Source organism: Manis javanica, chromosome 11 (assembly GCF_040802235.1).
Source record: "Manis javanica isolate MJ-LG chromosome 11, MJ_LKY, whole genome shotgun sequence".
NCBI lineage: Eukaryota > Metazoa > Chordata > Mammalia > Pholidota > Manidae > Manis > Manis javanica.
This window is the reverse complement of record NC_133166.1, coordinates 18,698,378-18,714,529: the sequence shown is the minus strand read 5'-3', so window position 1 is coordinate 18,714,529 and position 16,152 is coordinate 18,698,378. Positions and strand designations below refer to the sequence as shown.

At 49.8% G+C, this 16,152-nt stretch overlaps 1 protein-coding gene across 1 annotated transcript in view; it reads right to left on the bottom strand.

Moving 5' to 3' along the window:
- The window catches only part of LOC108398545 (guanylate cyclase D-like), a 135,082-nt gene that overhangs the window by 34,545 nt on the left and 84,385 nt on the right, over positions 1 to 16,152 (bottom strand). Inside the window, exon 2 of the mRNA XM_037010621.2 lies at positions 957 to 1,715. Within this exon, the coding sequence (XP_036866516.1) occupies positions 957 to 1,715 (759 nt within the window). The remainder of the gene's footprint in view (positions 1 to 956; positions 1,716 to 16,152) is intronic.

Here is a 16,152-nt window from a genome sequence, read left to right as displayed (position 1 = left end):
CAGAGCAGTGCTGTGGCTTGAGGTTGCATCAAGTGTTTACAAAGTGTTTGGTCATATACATCTGCTCCTCATGACCCTGTGAGGTGGCTTGCATTATCTCCATTTTACCTTCAGGAAAACTGGGGCTCAGAGAAGTGAGGCACCATTCCTGAGGGGGTGGCGGGCCCACCCGGGCCAGATCTCACTCTCCACTCAGCTCTACCCAGCTAACCGGCCACACAAGCTCAGAGGCTGGCCACTTGCCCCCCTCCTCACCAGCACTAGCCTCAGGTCCCTCAAACACAGAACACAGCATGTGGCCTCAGCGGCTAGCTAATGGTATTACCAGGGTCCAACAGTGAGAAACACACCTTATCTCGTTTACCTCACAAAGCTGAGTTCATGACTTAAGCACACTCACAAAACTGGAAGTTTTATGGAGTGACACTTCCCCAATACCTGCACTGAATTTGATTTTCCCTACTTTTATTCCATTCTAGTTTATTCTATACTATTGAGTTCCCTTCTTCTCTCTTTCTATTCCATACTCCTTCTTTCTTTTCTATAATGCTAGTCCTGATTCACTAAATTAGTTTCTTTGACCCAAATGGGCCACAGTGTGGAGGTTCTGACTTCAGCTCCCTTGCTTGGCTCAGGTACTGCTTCACTCTCCTTCCTTCCTTGTACCAGGCAAGATGAGAGAAAGCCCTTGCCTCCCGCCCCCCTGCAACTAAAGCTTTAATCAGAACTCAAAATCCAGTCTCACCACTTGCCAGCTGTATGACTTGGGCAAGTTACTTACCTTCTCTGAGCTGCAAAGTACAGACCTCAGCAGGACTAGCTCTGGGGCTACTGTGAGATTAAATGGAGGGTCCTTGCCAAGTGCTTAGCCTAGAGTCTTATGCAGAGGAAACTCCCCGTCAGCAGCCATATGAAGTCCATGCAGCCCGCAGGCGGAAGACACCCAGTACACTTACTTTTCAGGCCATCCACGCTGCAGAGCTGCCTCAGGACCTCCGTGGCCCCCTGCTCCCCAGGTCCCAGCAAAGTCACCAGCCCCACTGGCAGCCCATGCGTCCTGAGAGTCATGGCCACCTGCCGGGCTGTGGCCACCCAGATGTCCTGGTGGGAGGACACAATGGCCACACGAGCCCAGCCAAAGTGTCTCATGACAGACAGCAGCACGTGGGCAGCCGAAGGCAAGGTGGGCACCAGCTCCCCTCCTCCCTCTGGAGCCCCGCACACCCAGGAGAAGAGGGTCTTGCCCCAGCCTTGGGCCAGCAGGGCTGCCGCCGCACAGTAACCAGGATTCACAGGGCCCACAAAAGCAGCTACGGTGTTCCTGTGGGCCAGGAAAGTGGCCAGGGCATGAGGGGTGTCACAGCCTGTGGGAAGGACCACGGAAGCCAGCTGTGAGCCTAGCACCAATGAGGAGTCTTGATTGGCTCGGTCTATAGCCAGCTGGGCAGCCACACTGGGGAGGGCCTGGGCAAAGATGGGGTCACAGTCCCAGGGGCCCAGCACCCCTAGGGTGAAGGTCCCTGCTCCCCGGGCCAGGTCAGGGAAGGAGCCGGCCCACAGCAGGGCGCCCCAAAGCACCACAGAGAGAAGCGGCAGAAAGGAGGCCGTCCTTGGGTGATGAAGAGCAGAACCCCACAGTCCCTGGCAGGGCGGGCAGCTCTTCCTGTGTGGCAGCATCCAGTACAAATCCTCATGGTACAAGCCCCCCTGCAGTCCTGGGGAAGGAGCATAAGGACAAGGTTTGCTTTCTAGCATTTTCTGCCAGCACTTCTTACTTGATTTTGAGGCAGACACCTCCTTTTGGAATGTCACCCTCCTCATTGGTAAAACAAGGAATTTGCCCCCATGACATCCGAAGCCCCCATATTTGGGGGCCTCACTGCCCATACACAGTTCCGGGCTAGAGCTCAGACACTCAGGGTGTGGGCTCCAGAGTCAGAGCTGGTCAGCCCTGGCTCGCCGCTTCCCAGAGATGGGCCCGAGGCCAACCTCTCAACTTTCTGAGCCTCATTTTCCACTTCTATAACAATGTGGAAAATGAAACCTACTTTACAGAGTGTGATGATTAAATGACATAATGTAGGGTACTGAGCAGAGATCCTAGACTTAGGTACTCAATAAAGCCTATTTCTTTCAACCTATTACTATTATTTCTTCCTGCACTCATCCTCTGAGGTTATCCTGGTGTCCTTCTGAGCCTTCCCCACCTCCTTCCCTCGAGGCCATCCCACAGCCCTTGACTCTGCTGGACTCCAGGGCCCTAGGCATGGGGAGCTGCCCCTGCATGTTTGTGGTGAGAGGGTTATAATGCACGTGCACAGTCCCATTGCACATCCCTCTCCACCCTGTTCAGCCTAAGGCCTTTCTATCCCCACTGTACAGATGAAGAAACTGAGGGACTGGAGTTGGCAGAGAGACAGGGTGTGGACAAGCCTCTTCAGCCCATCCCCCACCCCAAAGAGGGCCTTCTTGAGCAGAACATTTGGAGTGGGGCATTTCCCACTCCGTCCTGCTCTTCCAGGACCTTGATGCTCATCCTTCCGCCCTGCATCTCCTGTTTGGCCTCTGCCTGCCTCCCTGCCGTTGCCAATTCCCCATGCACAGCCCTCAGCCGAATCCTCCCACACTCTTTAAGCAGCCAGCAGCAAGCCACTCTGGATGCCAGGAAGGTACAAAATCCAACCTCACCCTGAAGAAACTGCCAGGCCAGCAGGGAGGCAGGTCTCAGCTAAGAAAAGAGCTACCTGCAAATGTGGACAGCAGGCAGGACCAATAGGGAGACCCTGTGGGCTGAGGAGGGCCCATAGCAGGCTTCCCAGAGGAGGCACGCGGGAACCAAGCTGCACTCGGGAGCGTGGATCAGGAGAATAAGAGGACCCCTCACTCCCTGTGCCAACAGCAAGGGTCTGTGTAGAGTGCCTCCTTAGAAATTATGTTCATTGTAGGGGAATAAGAATGGCCTTGCAACCACACAGCCCGGATTTTATTGCTCACTAGCCACTAACCTTGGACCAGACGTTTAACTTCTGTAAGCCTCAGTTTCCTCATCTGTAAAATGGAGATGAGAACAGCTACCTGGTAGAGTTGGTAGAGTTGTGGTGAAGACCTAAATGTGTAGAGTATCTACAAGGTGGATATTCACTGTGGTAATAGGTAAGTGAGTAGTACTTATTAGATGGAATCATTACCGTCACCATTTTGGAATCTTTTGAGGGGAGGCAGGTGTACTGTGGTGTAAAAAGAGCCGGGTGGGGTGGTAGAGGCTTGAGTTTCAGCCCCAGTCCCTGCCCTGCTGGAAGCCTCAGCCTCCCTGACTGTAGCCAGCTTGCAGGGCTGGCCAACCCTGGGCCCTCAGGGCCTGTAAAGCTGCAGTTCTCCCGGCTCAGGGCTCAGTGATGCGGGGAGGGCTGCCCTTCTGCCATCCTCGGAGGGACCCTCTGTACCCTCCTATATCTTCTGCTGCGTTGCTCCAAGCGGTCTCCTAGCACCCTCAGCCCTTGGGATGGAACACTTAGGGCAGCTGAGCTTGTTCTGGGCTCACAGAGAACTAATAATTTCTGGCTGGGAATTTAAGTGTGCACAGCTGATTCTAATGATAGCTGCCCCTCCCTTCAAATTGCATTTTCCAGAGCACTTGTGATCCAGCACTCTGCCTGGTCCTCTCAGAGACCCCAAGAAGGGAAATCTCACTCTATTTTTCAGAGGAGGAACTGACTCTGGGTGGGAGACAGCAACCTAGCCCAGGTCTCACCAAAAGGTAGGGCTGAAATGGGACTGCAGCTAGGTTGCTCACCTCCCAGCCATAGACAAGCACCATCTGTTTTTACTGAATACCTAGGACATCAGAGCCAAAGGATCCTTGGAGACCTCCACATCTAAGCCAACTCCTCTGTGTACAGATGGGGAAACTGAATCATGGAGAGGCTATGGACTTCCCTTGTTCCCACAAAGCAGCAGCAGGCTTCCCTAGCATTGTGGTCCTGCTGCCTGCCCTTAGTGGCCAGAAATTCTGTAGCTGGGGGCCTACAGGACTCCCAGAGAATCAGGCTCAGAGCAAAACCAGCTTCCAAGCCTGGGTAAGAGCTGCTTTTAGACCCAGCTCTGCCACTGACCTGTGGAATAGAGTCAACTCCCCTTTCTGTGCCTCTGTTTCCCCATCTCTACACAGAAGGTTTAGTTGAGATGTGTAGGTCTCCAGTGATCCTTAAGCTCTGATGTTCTACTTATCAATAAAAATAAAGAAAAAGGTGATTTTTGTCTCAGAAGCTGGCCACATCCCCTCTCCCACCCCTTCCCTCAGGAGCGTAGGAGATGCCAGTGCTCCCACCACCAGCACAATGGGTTAATGTGCCACTTTCTTGGGGAGAAACGATTTTTATTTTTAGACTCAAGGAGATGAATGCCAATGATGAGACACAGATTGCCTGGCCCACAGAGCTAAGCTCATGGAGTTAGTCAACTCCATAGGATCATAACCCAAAGAGATGGCAATACCTTTAGCTGCATTAACAGACAAATGGCCAAATTAAGGAAGGTGCTAGGAATCCAAGGAAGGGAGATGGAAGATTCTTGTCAGAGCCAGGGCCCCTTCAGCCTGCAGGCAAGGGCCACCCTCCTCATCCACAGCCCCGTCCTTCTTGCCTTCCTTCAAGGCACGTTCCCCAGTGACCCACCTGCCATGCTGTGCCTCAGGGGCTGATTCACTGCCTCTTTGAGGATCGTAAGTTTCCTTCACCAGGGTCCTTGGATGTCAGGCTCTGCAAGCAGGTTCTCCCATTCCCACCACAGCCTGCACAGTCAACACTCCAACTGCCTGTCTGCTTCCCAGGACTCCTGCCTGGGGAGTGCCTCATATGCGGCTCATTCCCTCTCTATCCTCCTCAGGGGCCTGAAGAAGCCACTTGGAAAATTTGATCTGTTCAGACCCCGGAGCTCTGGGGAGCCAAGCACAGAAAGGAAGGAGAGAATGAAGGAGAAACGAGCTGAGGGGGAAGGGTGGGAGGGAGGATCTTCAGCACTCTGGACAGCTCCAGACCTGGCTGGCACTCCCAGAAGAAGGAAGGGTGGTGAGCATTAAAGAAACCAGCATTACCAAACATCCACTGTGTGCCAAGCTGCACTCCTTACAACCCACTGAGACAGGCATTATTATCATTCCCACTTTATAGATAAGGGAAGTATCTTAGGTTAGGTAATAGGTTAGGTAATTTGACCAAAGGCACAGAGCTACTAAGTGACAGGGCTAACTATGGGTCCAGGCTTCCGCTCATCACATGGATTCTTTGGGAATTGTGACAGGCTTTTCTATCTTCCATTTTGGGGTGGACCCTTATATGGTGATAGATACCACAATCTAGTGGATTTTTACCTCTTCCTCCTCCACCTGCTCTCTCCTAGCTTGGTATCTCTCATATACTCAGTACACTAAGTAATATGTGCTGGGGATCATACATATCCCATCTCATTTAAACTTTTCACAAACTTGTGAAATGGGTGCTGTATTTTGCTTTCTTTACACTATTTTATTCATGCAACAATATTTACAGAGCACCTACCATGTTTCAGGCACTGTTCACTTGAGATACATGTTAACAGAAAATCTTTGCTTTTTCTCTCCCCATACAAAGCTAGCTTTCTAGCAGGGGTGGGGAGTATGTGTCAATAAACCAAAAACATGATAAATTATTAGATTACTTTTATGTTAGAACATGATAAATGGTATAAAAAAAACTAAAGAAGCATAATAATGTATTATAATTCAGGGTTAGTATTTTTTATCTTGCACACAGTCTTTGTATTTGTAATTTCAATAGCCGAGGAACACACTGAGTGGCTGTGTCATAGATCAGTTATCTTTTTGTTGGATATTTTTATTTAGTCCTCAATCTTTTTTTGGAAGCATTTTAGGGTCTCTATGGATGTGCCATATATATGACTGTTTGCTCTCAGATCCATTCCTTGACCTTCCCAACCTAACTGGGCTCCCAAGAGGAAGGTTAGGAAGTGACCCCTGCCCCCAGGAGTGACCCTGAAAAACATTTCCCAGCATCCCTTACCACTGGTTTCTGGCTCAATTCAGCCAATAGGAGACACTCACAGGAGACTGGAGGAAGGGAGAAAGAGAGAAGCTGGGAGATTTATCCCTTTCCCTCAGCTTTCGACAGTGTCCCAGCAATGATTGTGTCTCTCCTCTGGTTCTGGTTCTGGTCTCTTCAGACTCCCCTTCCTGAGAGGAGGAGCCAAGATGGCGGCGTGAGTAGGGCAGCGGAAATCTCCCAAAACTATAAATATTTTTGAAAATACAACAAATACAACTATTCCTAAAAGAGAGACCAGAGGATACAGTACAACAGCCAGGCTACATCTACATCTGCAAGACCTCAGCATCTCATGAAGGGGGTAAGATACAAGCCGTGGCCTGGCGGGACCTGAGTGCTCCCCTCACCCCAGCTCCCCAGCAGGAGGAGAGGAGTTGGAGGGAGTGGGAGCCCAGGACTGCTAAATAACCAGCCCTAGTAATCCGCACTGGGAGTGCAGACACACATTGCATGATGTGCTGGATATTAGGGAAATGGAAAAGTAAAATCTGCGAATGGGTTCCCACAGCCAGCTCCCCTGGGACAAAAGAAAAGCGAGTGCTTTTTGAAAGTCTTAAAGGGACAGGGGCCTCACAGATGGACAGAATCATCCCAGCACACTCAGCCCAGCAGGCTGGGAATCCTGAGGAACTTCAGGTGCCCCAAACTCCTGGGTGGCAACACAGCTCTGAAGCCCCTCATGGTGATAAGCAGCCTGCCATTTGTTCCTCAGCCAGTGCAGCCCCACCACAGCAGCAGAGCAGCTAGAGAGCAGCCAAGCCCACAGCAGCCACCCAGAGCCTTCTCCCAGTGCACAGCCACCTGGGCCAGACCCAGAGGCTGCCGTCGGTGTGCAGCTGCCCAGCGCAGGCAGAGGAAGCTGGGGCAAGGCACGAAGGGGTGCCGTTCTTGCAGGAGAGCACACCTGGTACATCTGCCCCTCCCCGTAGGGCTCTGGGACACTCTGATAGCTGCCCCACCCACGGCAGCTCAGGGGATTAATCTGGAGGCTGCTCCCAGGGTGCAGTAACAGATACAGGCAGCAGAGAAGGGCAAGGTGACCAACAAGCAGAAAGGGACTTTGTTCTCCCAGCTGACACATGCACCACCTGCCTACAGCTACTTCTATCACCATGAAAAGGCAGAAGAATTTGGTCCAGTCAAGAATCACCCAGACAAGCCCCAAGAGAGGGCCTGGGGACATAGATATAACCATTCTTCCTGAAAAAGAATTCAAAATAAAGGTCATAACCATGCTGATGGACCTGCAGAGAAATATGCAAGAGCTAAGGGATGAAGTCAGGAGGGAGAATACAGAAATAAAACAATCTCTGGAAGGACTTAAGAGCAGACTGGATGAGGTGCAAGAGACTATTAATGGAATAGAAATCAGAGAACAGGAATACAGAGAAGCTGAGGCAGAGAGAGATAAAAGGATCTTTAGGAATGAAAGAACATTAAGAGAACTGTGTGACAAATCCAAACAGAACAATATTCTCATTATAGGGGTACCAGAAGAAGAAGAAGAGAGAGAAAAAGGGATAGAAAGTGTCTTTGAAGAAATAATTGCTGAAAACTTCCCCAAACTAGGGGAGGAAAAAGTCTCTCAGACCATGAAAGCCCACAGATCTCCCAACACAAGGGACCCAAGGAGGACAACACCAAGACATATAATAATTAAAATGGCAAATATCAAAGACAAGGAAAGAGTATTAAAGGCAGCCAGAGAGAGAAAAAAGGTCACCTACAAAGGAAAACCCATCAGGCTATCATCAGACTTCTCAACAGACTCCCCTTCCTATGTGGCTCCAATTTCTGGGCTCAGGTACCACCACCTCCTTTCTCCCTTTTTCCTCCCCTACTAGGGGTGGGAGAGGCTTCCTACTGTTACCAATCTCTGAATTGTTTCATATCCCAGCACCTTTGTGGTTACTTCCCCATTCTAACTTCCCACTATTAAAATACTGATGAAGACTCTGTTTTCCAGAGTGCACCCTGATTGAGACACTGTATATCTGAGTTGCTTGAAATTTCTCACCATTATGAATAATTCTTTAATAGATATTGTGCTTTTGTCATAAACCCTTAGGAAAAGCCGTACTATTAAAGAACAGGAACACTTTTTAAGGCTCTTCTTTCTTATTACTTCATATTGCAAGTTCCAGAAAACATATTAATGTCAAGATATTCTTTAAATAATTAGATACATTTGAATGTGGACTGAGCATTAGCTGATTCATGGTTATTCTCAAGTTTTTTAAGTGTGATAATGGCAAAGTGGTTATGTAAGAAATTGACTCTTTTTTTCAAATATGCATACTTGAATGCATGTAGATGGAAATAAAATGATGTCTGCAATTTGTTTGAAGTTGTTATACAAAAAGGGGAGGGATAAATGAAGTATGGAAAAACCTTAATTTTCAAATCTAGGCCATGATTGCACTGAGCACCTGTGTGGTGATTCAGATGAGGCATGGCGAGTGGAAGTGAAGGTTATGGAACCCAAGCACAGCCACCCTTCTGGCTGCTGTGGCTGCGTTGTACACGGGCTCATTGAACAAGCACTGGCGTGGCTAGGAGGAGGGTGACTGGTAGCCACAGGTCATCTCATCCACCTAGGTATGGAGGGCTTCTCTGTCACAGATGCCCTCTGGTGGAGCACTCAGGTAGGATGTGCATATCTTTACACCCTGTGACTTTTCTTGAGAGGTTCATCCACACACCTCATTGGCACCAATTCTCCTATTTTCAACTACCCAGGAGTTGAATTGAAATAGTACCTCAGGCCATCTCTCCTTCTTCCCAAAATGGACAACCAGATGTATTTCCTAAAGTTCTGCTCACTGGGAAGATTTCCCTTCACCACTTGTACTTTAGAGCCCACCTTCATTGGGAATTGTAATGCAGCTGCCATTCACTTCTGTCAGGGGTTTCCATACGTGATATCTGCCCATGAACCAGGCCAATGTTTTCCTCCTCCCCTGACTGGTGGTAAGGAATTCCCAATGAGGTCATGGGTATGGGTTGAGAGAGAAGTAGCAAAACAGAGGGGTAGGTGTACAGGAGTCTGAGCCACCTGCTTGGTCTCATATTTGCCATTTCCATTTTATTAAGGAATGCTGCTGTACATGTCAGTCTTACAGTCCGGTGGACCAGGGAACACCTGCTTCAGCAGTCAGTTCTGGTGGCACAGTTGCTTGGTGTCTGTAGTCAAATGTCCAGTCTCTACCAAGACCAGGAGCAAGCCAGAAGCTGCTTTTCAAATGGATAAAAGTTGTCCACAGAAAAGAATATGGCTTTACTCCAAAGCCCTAGTGGTGGGCATTGTGATTCTCCTGTTGGAACTTGTAAGAACCTCTATGTGGCATCTCTGCCTGCCACAGATACCAATGGGTCTGTTGGGTCTAAGACTCAGTGGTAGGAAAATTTGAATGAGTCTGTTGCAGAGTCCCTTTCTTGCTCTGAGATTTACTCAAAATTGGCAGCTTTATAGGCTGTCTGATAAATGGTGGTGCACACATTACCTCCAACATCCACACAGGCTCACAAAGCACCAATGCCCCTTTCTACATGATAGGTGCTACAGTGTGTCATTAGGATAACCAAACGTGGATTTAGGCCAACAAGATCCCTAGAAACTTTACCAATATGACAGCCCCCTGAGTTTTTGCAGGTATATCTCCCACTTTCTGGCATGTATCACTAAGACTTCTAGGATGCTGGCTACTTCCTGCTCACCAGGTCCAATTAGAAAATGACATCAATACCATGGTCCAGCATGATGTTCTGTAGGATACTGAGCTGATTCAAGGTCCCTTTGAGCTATATTATGACAGAGAATGGGAGAGGTGGAATAGCTCTGGGGATAAAACAGTAAAAGCATACTGTTGTCCTGAAAACCTTTTGATGTCTACTGATAGGAATGAAAAAGAAAACTTTGCCAGGCCAATGGCTGCATACCAGGTGTCAAGGATTGTGCAAATTCATTCCAGCAAAGGTATCTGGAGTGACAGCGTCCATTGACATTACCCTCTGATTGAGTTTGTGATAATCTACTGTTATTCTCCAGGAACCATCTGGCTTTTGTGCCATTCAAAATGCAATTTAAATGAGGATGTGACAGAAATTACTATCCCTGCAATTCTCAAGTCTTTGATGGAGGCAGTAATTCCTGAAATTCCCTGAGCAATATAGCATGACTGTAGTGTACTCTCTGCCCAGGGGAAGGCTGGCTGGAGAGCAGTTTCAGGGCTTCTACTGACACCTTCTCCCATAAAACACTCAATTCACAGGCCAGGGGGCCAATGTATGGATTCTGCTAGTTACTAGTAAGCCTACTCCCATAATTCATTCTGAGACTGGGGATATAGCTACAGGATGGTTTGTGGTCCAGATGACCTCCCATTGGAAAGTCTTAGACCAAGACTGCGTATCTTACTCCAACCATCCTACCCTTTGCCAGTGTCTCTGGAGGCATCAGTGACAGCCAGAGCCAGCATCTAGTAACCTCTTGCATGGTCTGGGTGTTTTCCTTTCCCCATAGAGCAGTTGTCCTGGTAAATGGCCCTTTGGAGCCATTGGAGGACCCTTTGGAGGAAGATTTATGGCATACGCTTTCCTTAAGGAGACCCAGAATCTTCCTCAGCTCAGGGCTCTGAGCCTGTGAACTGCTCAGTCTGGGAGCTGGGTAAGAGGTGTTGCATTCACGCAGTGATTACATTGGTCAACTACAGAACCAACCCAATTTCAGAATCCTGTTTGAAAGGTCTATTTTCTAAGGCCACTCCTTGTTCTAGCAGGAAACTGAGGGTATGCTCAAATTAGGATAATTCTAAGAGGGCCTGTTACAAAGGCCTATTATAAAAATAGGGGTAGGGGTACCATAAAGAAAATTGAAGTAACTTGAGGCTAATAGTAGCAGAACTTTTGCCTTTCTAGGCCCAAAGAGATGAGAGGAGAGAGTTTTCTGGAGCCCAGAACACAGCTGACTGCCTCAGTGGAAGGGTGTACCCTTACTGCACACCACTGCAGGGAGGGATCCAGGGAAGCAGAAACCCAGTCCCACTCTCTGGTTTGCTGGGAGAGCTTCTCAATGGACAAGCCCAGCCAGAATCCAGAGGCAAGAGTCCCCAGTGATATTGTCCATACAGGCCAGCCTCCTAGAGCCCAGAAGGGGTGGGTAAGGGTACAGAGTTGATCTGGGCAGGCAACTGGAGGACAACAGTACAGAGACCAGAGAGTGACAGGTAAATCCAGATGTTGGCTGCATACCTGGAAGGAAAGTTGTGGTCAACATGCACAGCTCACAGGCAGACCCAGGCTTAAACCTAGACACAAACCTCCATTCATCTGAAAGACTCTCAGAGGCTCCACTCACACTGGTCCACCCAGAGCTGATATGTCAAGCTAGGGCCCCACGCCTTCTGCGCCCTTCTGTCACCATGGTTCATCTGCTCAAACTTAACCTTTGACCAACTTGTCCTGAGTGCCCAGCCTGCAGTAAGACATGATTTCTATGTCTATAGCTTCTGTAGCCATTCACCAGGTGGATAGGAGAGGAAGGCATATGAGACAGTGGGACCAGCATAGTCAAGGGTCTGGAGGCATGGGAATCTGGAGAGGCCGGTCTTCCTGTGGCTGGGGACATGGCAAGGGATAAGGCTGGAAGGGTTTGCAAGGAACAAATGAAAAAGGCTTCAAATACCAGGCTCAGGGGTTTAGATTTTACCCTAAAGGCAAGGGACAAATATCAGGGAGTTTACATAGAGTCCATTTTCAAGACCTTGCTATTGAAAGAACATTTGTACCTTCAAGACGTTATCATTATCGTCATCATTTCACAGATGAGGAAACTGAGGGGAAGTATGTAACTTACACAAAGTGACCTAACTTGTGCAAGGCACAGGCCATACATTCTAGAAGCATATTATCTCTGAATTCTTGGACAAGGAGTGTGGTATTATGCTCCAGTTACCTAATGCTGGGAAACTACCTCAGACTTGAAGGCCTATCACAGCCTCCACCAGTTATCTTGCTCATGAATCTGCAGTGTGGGCAGACTTGGTGGGGAGGCTCTCTGTGCCACACCAGGGCTGCTGGGGCAGCTTGCCTGAGGAAGCTGTGGGGTGGGGGCAAGTCTAGGACCAGGAGGCAGCTCCTGGGAAAGGTGGTCAGGTCTCCTCTGGTCTCCTAGGTCCTGGTGGAACCTGAGCCCCAAGCGGAGGGCAGTTTCCTGGCATCAGGGCTGAGCCCAGGGGGCGGCAGCTAGATGATCTGGTGAGCATTAGCAAGAGGCAGTACTGCCCTGCCTAGTTCCTGTGCACCCTGGGGCCTCACTCCAGGGCTGCTACAGTTCACTCCATCTGTCCCCCAGAAGGATGAAGCCCTTTGCCAAGGAAGGAGCTTTAAGTGCCTCTCTGCCACCTCAGATAGGGAAGGACCCCCTGTGGCATCTCCCCCCTTGCTCGCACACCCCCACTGGTGGGCCGCTCACTGCTCCCAGGCTGCTGCCCCCCTGTGGGCTGCTTGGCTGCTAAGGCTTCTGTCCTGTGGAGTTGAGAAACCTGCCTCCCTCTGACCACAACACCCTGTTCCTGTTCTACCCTCTCTGCCCACAGAGCGAGCCTGCCCCCTGTCATCCTCATCAGTCCCAAATAGTCAAGAACTGTCACCAAATACAATGAATGACATCCATAATTCTTCACTACAGTCAGGATAATCAAAATAGCAATCACAGTGCACACTGTGTTTAGGACTGTTCCAGGTGCTTGGGATGTAATAATTCACTTAATCACCATGTTCCTATGAGACAGGACAAACCTTCCCTGATGTGTTTATTTCTGGGTCCCCAAGACCCTGCCCAGAACTTATTAGATACATAATAAGTATGTGTGAATTATTATCCCCATTTCGCTGATGACCAAAGCACAGAGGTTATTACTTGTTGTAGATCACACAGCTCTTAAGGGGAAGAGCTAGGATTTAAATTTAGGATTTAGAACCAGACAGGCTAGCTCCAGAATCCATGCCCTTGATTCCAAAATGTGCATTTTGTAAACATAATGTCAACCATTCCCTCATTTTTTCTCTTCCTAGGAAAGCATCTCTAAATCATTTCATGTTCCTCAGACAGGTAATAACAATGACACAACATACATGCAGTTATACAGCACTGTGATTTAATATCCTCTCATTTAAGCCTCATTATAACCTCTACAGTGTAAGGTCTGGAGGAGCAGGACCTGTCCCCTCCTACACCCGTAAAGCCAAGCTTGGCACATAGTATATGCATAATAAATAAAAGTTGGGGAGCTAACTTTACAGATGAGGGACTGAGGTTCATAGAAGTTAAGAAACTTTCCCCAGAGAGCAGAATGAGTGAGTGACAGAGCACTGATTTGAAACAAGTCTCAGTCCCTATAGACTGTCTCTACTGTGCCCTGCGGCCTGGCCTCTCTGGGTCTTGGTTTCCGCATCAGGCAAACAGGGATCTCCTAAGGCTTTGGAGGGTTGCTGTGGAGGCAAAGGATACAACGGATATGAAGGTGCTCTGCAAACAGGAAATGGGCACACATGTGGGGATTTCTTGTTTCCTCTGCATCAGTGAGGACTATGCAAGGCCTGGTGTAGAGCAGGAGCTGGGGAGCTGTGGTGGGAGCCCCCAAGTGAGGGTGATACCTACAGGACGTCGGTGAGACGGGATGGGTGGGTGTGTGGACAGATGTATGGGCGGGTGGTGGGTGAGCGGATGAGTGGGTATGTGTATGGGAGACATGTGGGCAGGTGGATGAAGAAATAAATGGCCCTTTGACAAAGACTGCAAGGTGCCACAGAGGACTCAGACTGGTATTTCAGCTTCTTCCAGCAGGGGACACCAATGCTCCACTAATTGGCCTAGACTTGCGTTTCTTGAGAGTAAAACGCCTTCCTCAGGAGGGCACTGCAGCCAGTCAGCCCTGGGCCTGGCCTGTAACTTGTTGGCAGCTCTGACAGGTGAACGGCTCGGCCCACAGAAGAGCACATCAGAGTCTGTGGGGCTCAGGGGTGAGGCTTAAGGATCACAGCTTAGAGAGAGACCCCAGAGCCCAGCTCCAGTAACCGAGGCCTCAGGGAGAATGTTTTCACACCCAGAGCCTGTTGTCTTTTGTAAAATAAGGAAAGCAGTGTACCTCCAAGGCTGGCCGAGAGCACTGGAGGAGGTACACTCCAGAGAGCCCTCAGTGCACGGGAGGCCTCAGCACCTAGGGGCGAGGCATTCAGGGCTCAGAGAGGTTGGTCTGACTGCCTGAGGCCACCCAGCTAGTACAAGGTGGGAAGTAAAGATGGCTTCTAGTGACCTTCAGGAGATTTTTGTGAGAACAGAGAAAGGTCTATTAGGATAAAAGTGGCTCTGGGGAATAGAGAGTTGCAGGTGAGAGTGGAGGTTTTGGGAGATGGAAGCCACCATGAGGCTTGGGACGTTCTTGGAGACACTTGGCTGAGTTAAGTGAGCACATCCTGCCACCCAGGGTAATACCAAATACCCACTTAACAGACCCCAGGAGTTCCAGGCACCTGGGTAATGTGGGCAATTAGCATTTGGGGGTGGAATTGACTTGCACGTCCTCTAGCAGCTGGGCATGAATTTGCCATCTAATGGGGAGGCTGCAATTTTTTCTTTGGTGTTTATTTTATGTGTTGGGGTCACTCCTGATTCCTGCCAAGGATTTAGAGCAGGAACCGGGCCTGGCTTGCATTGCCTCAGAATGAGCTTGTCCACTGGCGGTGCCCTGCAGAAAGCCAAGCCCAGTCCTCCACCGCTTCAAAAAATAAACAGAAAACCCACATCATGTTTCCTTGGATCAAGCAGCCTCGCTGGGCAGAGGGAGTGTCGGGCTCAGAGTGACATTCATCAGGCTTTGGATGGTAAACTGGCCCTGGTCCTGAGGGGAACGTCATCCACACTGAAGTGCTCCTGCCTCAGCAACAGGCTGGCATGGGGCAGGCCTCTCTGGGCCTGCAGGAGCACCAAAGGGCAGTGGGGGTGCTTTGCTCACCCTTTTTGTTCCCATAAACCCGGTCTAGAACCTGCCCAGGAGCTGCAGGCCAGTGTAGACTTAGGTGGGACTGTACCCACCTTGGTCTAAACCTGCTCCTGCTGGGACCTGAGAGCACCTTCAGGTGTAGGCAGCCCTTGTGCCCCTCACCAGGGTGAGTCGACAGCCTCTGCCACCTGGAGGGTCTGCCACTCCCACCAGCGGCACAGCCTGACTCCTTGTCCTGGCTCCAGCAGGGCCTTAGCATATGTTCTTGATAAAGTTCCTCGGGGTGCCTCCCATTCATGTGTCTGCTTGTTGACATCTACCCCTTCATTCATCTGTGACTTCCACATTTTCTGATCCCTCTTTCTAGGCTAGCTCTGTCCTTAGTAGCAAGACGCAGGGTAACTAAGCCAGAGCCTCTACTCTAATCTGGGGGAGGCAGAGGATTGCAGCCTGGTGGAGGATGCAGGCACAAAAGCAGGTGGGAACAATGGCTTTGGGACTGAGCCTGTGGTCTGGTGAATGGAAGTCCCATCCCTCCTCTTGCCCAGGGGTGTTGATGAGCCTGTCCACTGCTGCTTTACCCCAATCTCCAGCAAAATGATGGAGCAGGAGAGAGGCAATAAAGGGCAGGCTGGTGGAGACCTGCCAGCAGCAAACAGCTAGGAAGAGATGAAAGAACCCAGAAAGCCTGTGCGCAGCAGTGTGTTGAGAAAGTGAGCCCACATGTCAGATGGGCCCCACCAGTGCCTGGAGGGCATGGGGCTGAGCAGGCGCTGCTTGAAGCGCTGCTGATTAGTCTCCATGACCCTCCCCCCCACCTCCCACCCCACTGCCCCCAACTGGGCAGGCCCGACAGTGTCTGTAGAACTAACCACTAAGGCACAGAGTTTAACCTTCCCACCATAAAACTCCCAAGATAAAGAACTTTTTCCTATGAGCAATGCCAAACTTGCAAGGATTGACTAACCCCAACTCATACAACTCTTCCATACCAAAATCAAAGTTGGTATGGTAAAGGAAAACTGTAAGCTTATAGAACCAATGGACGTGTG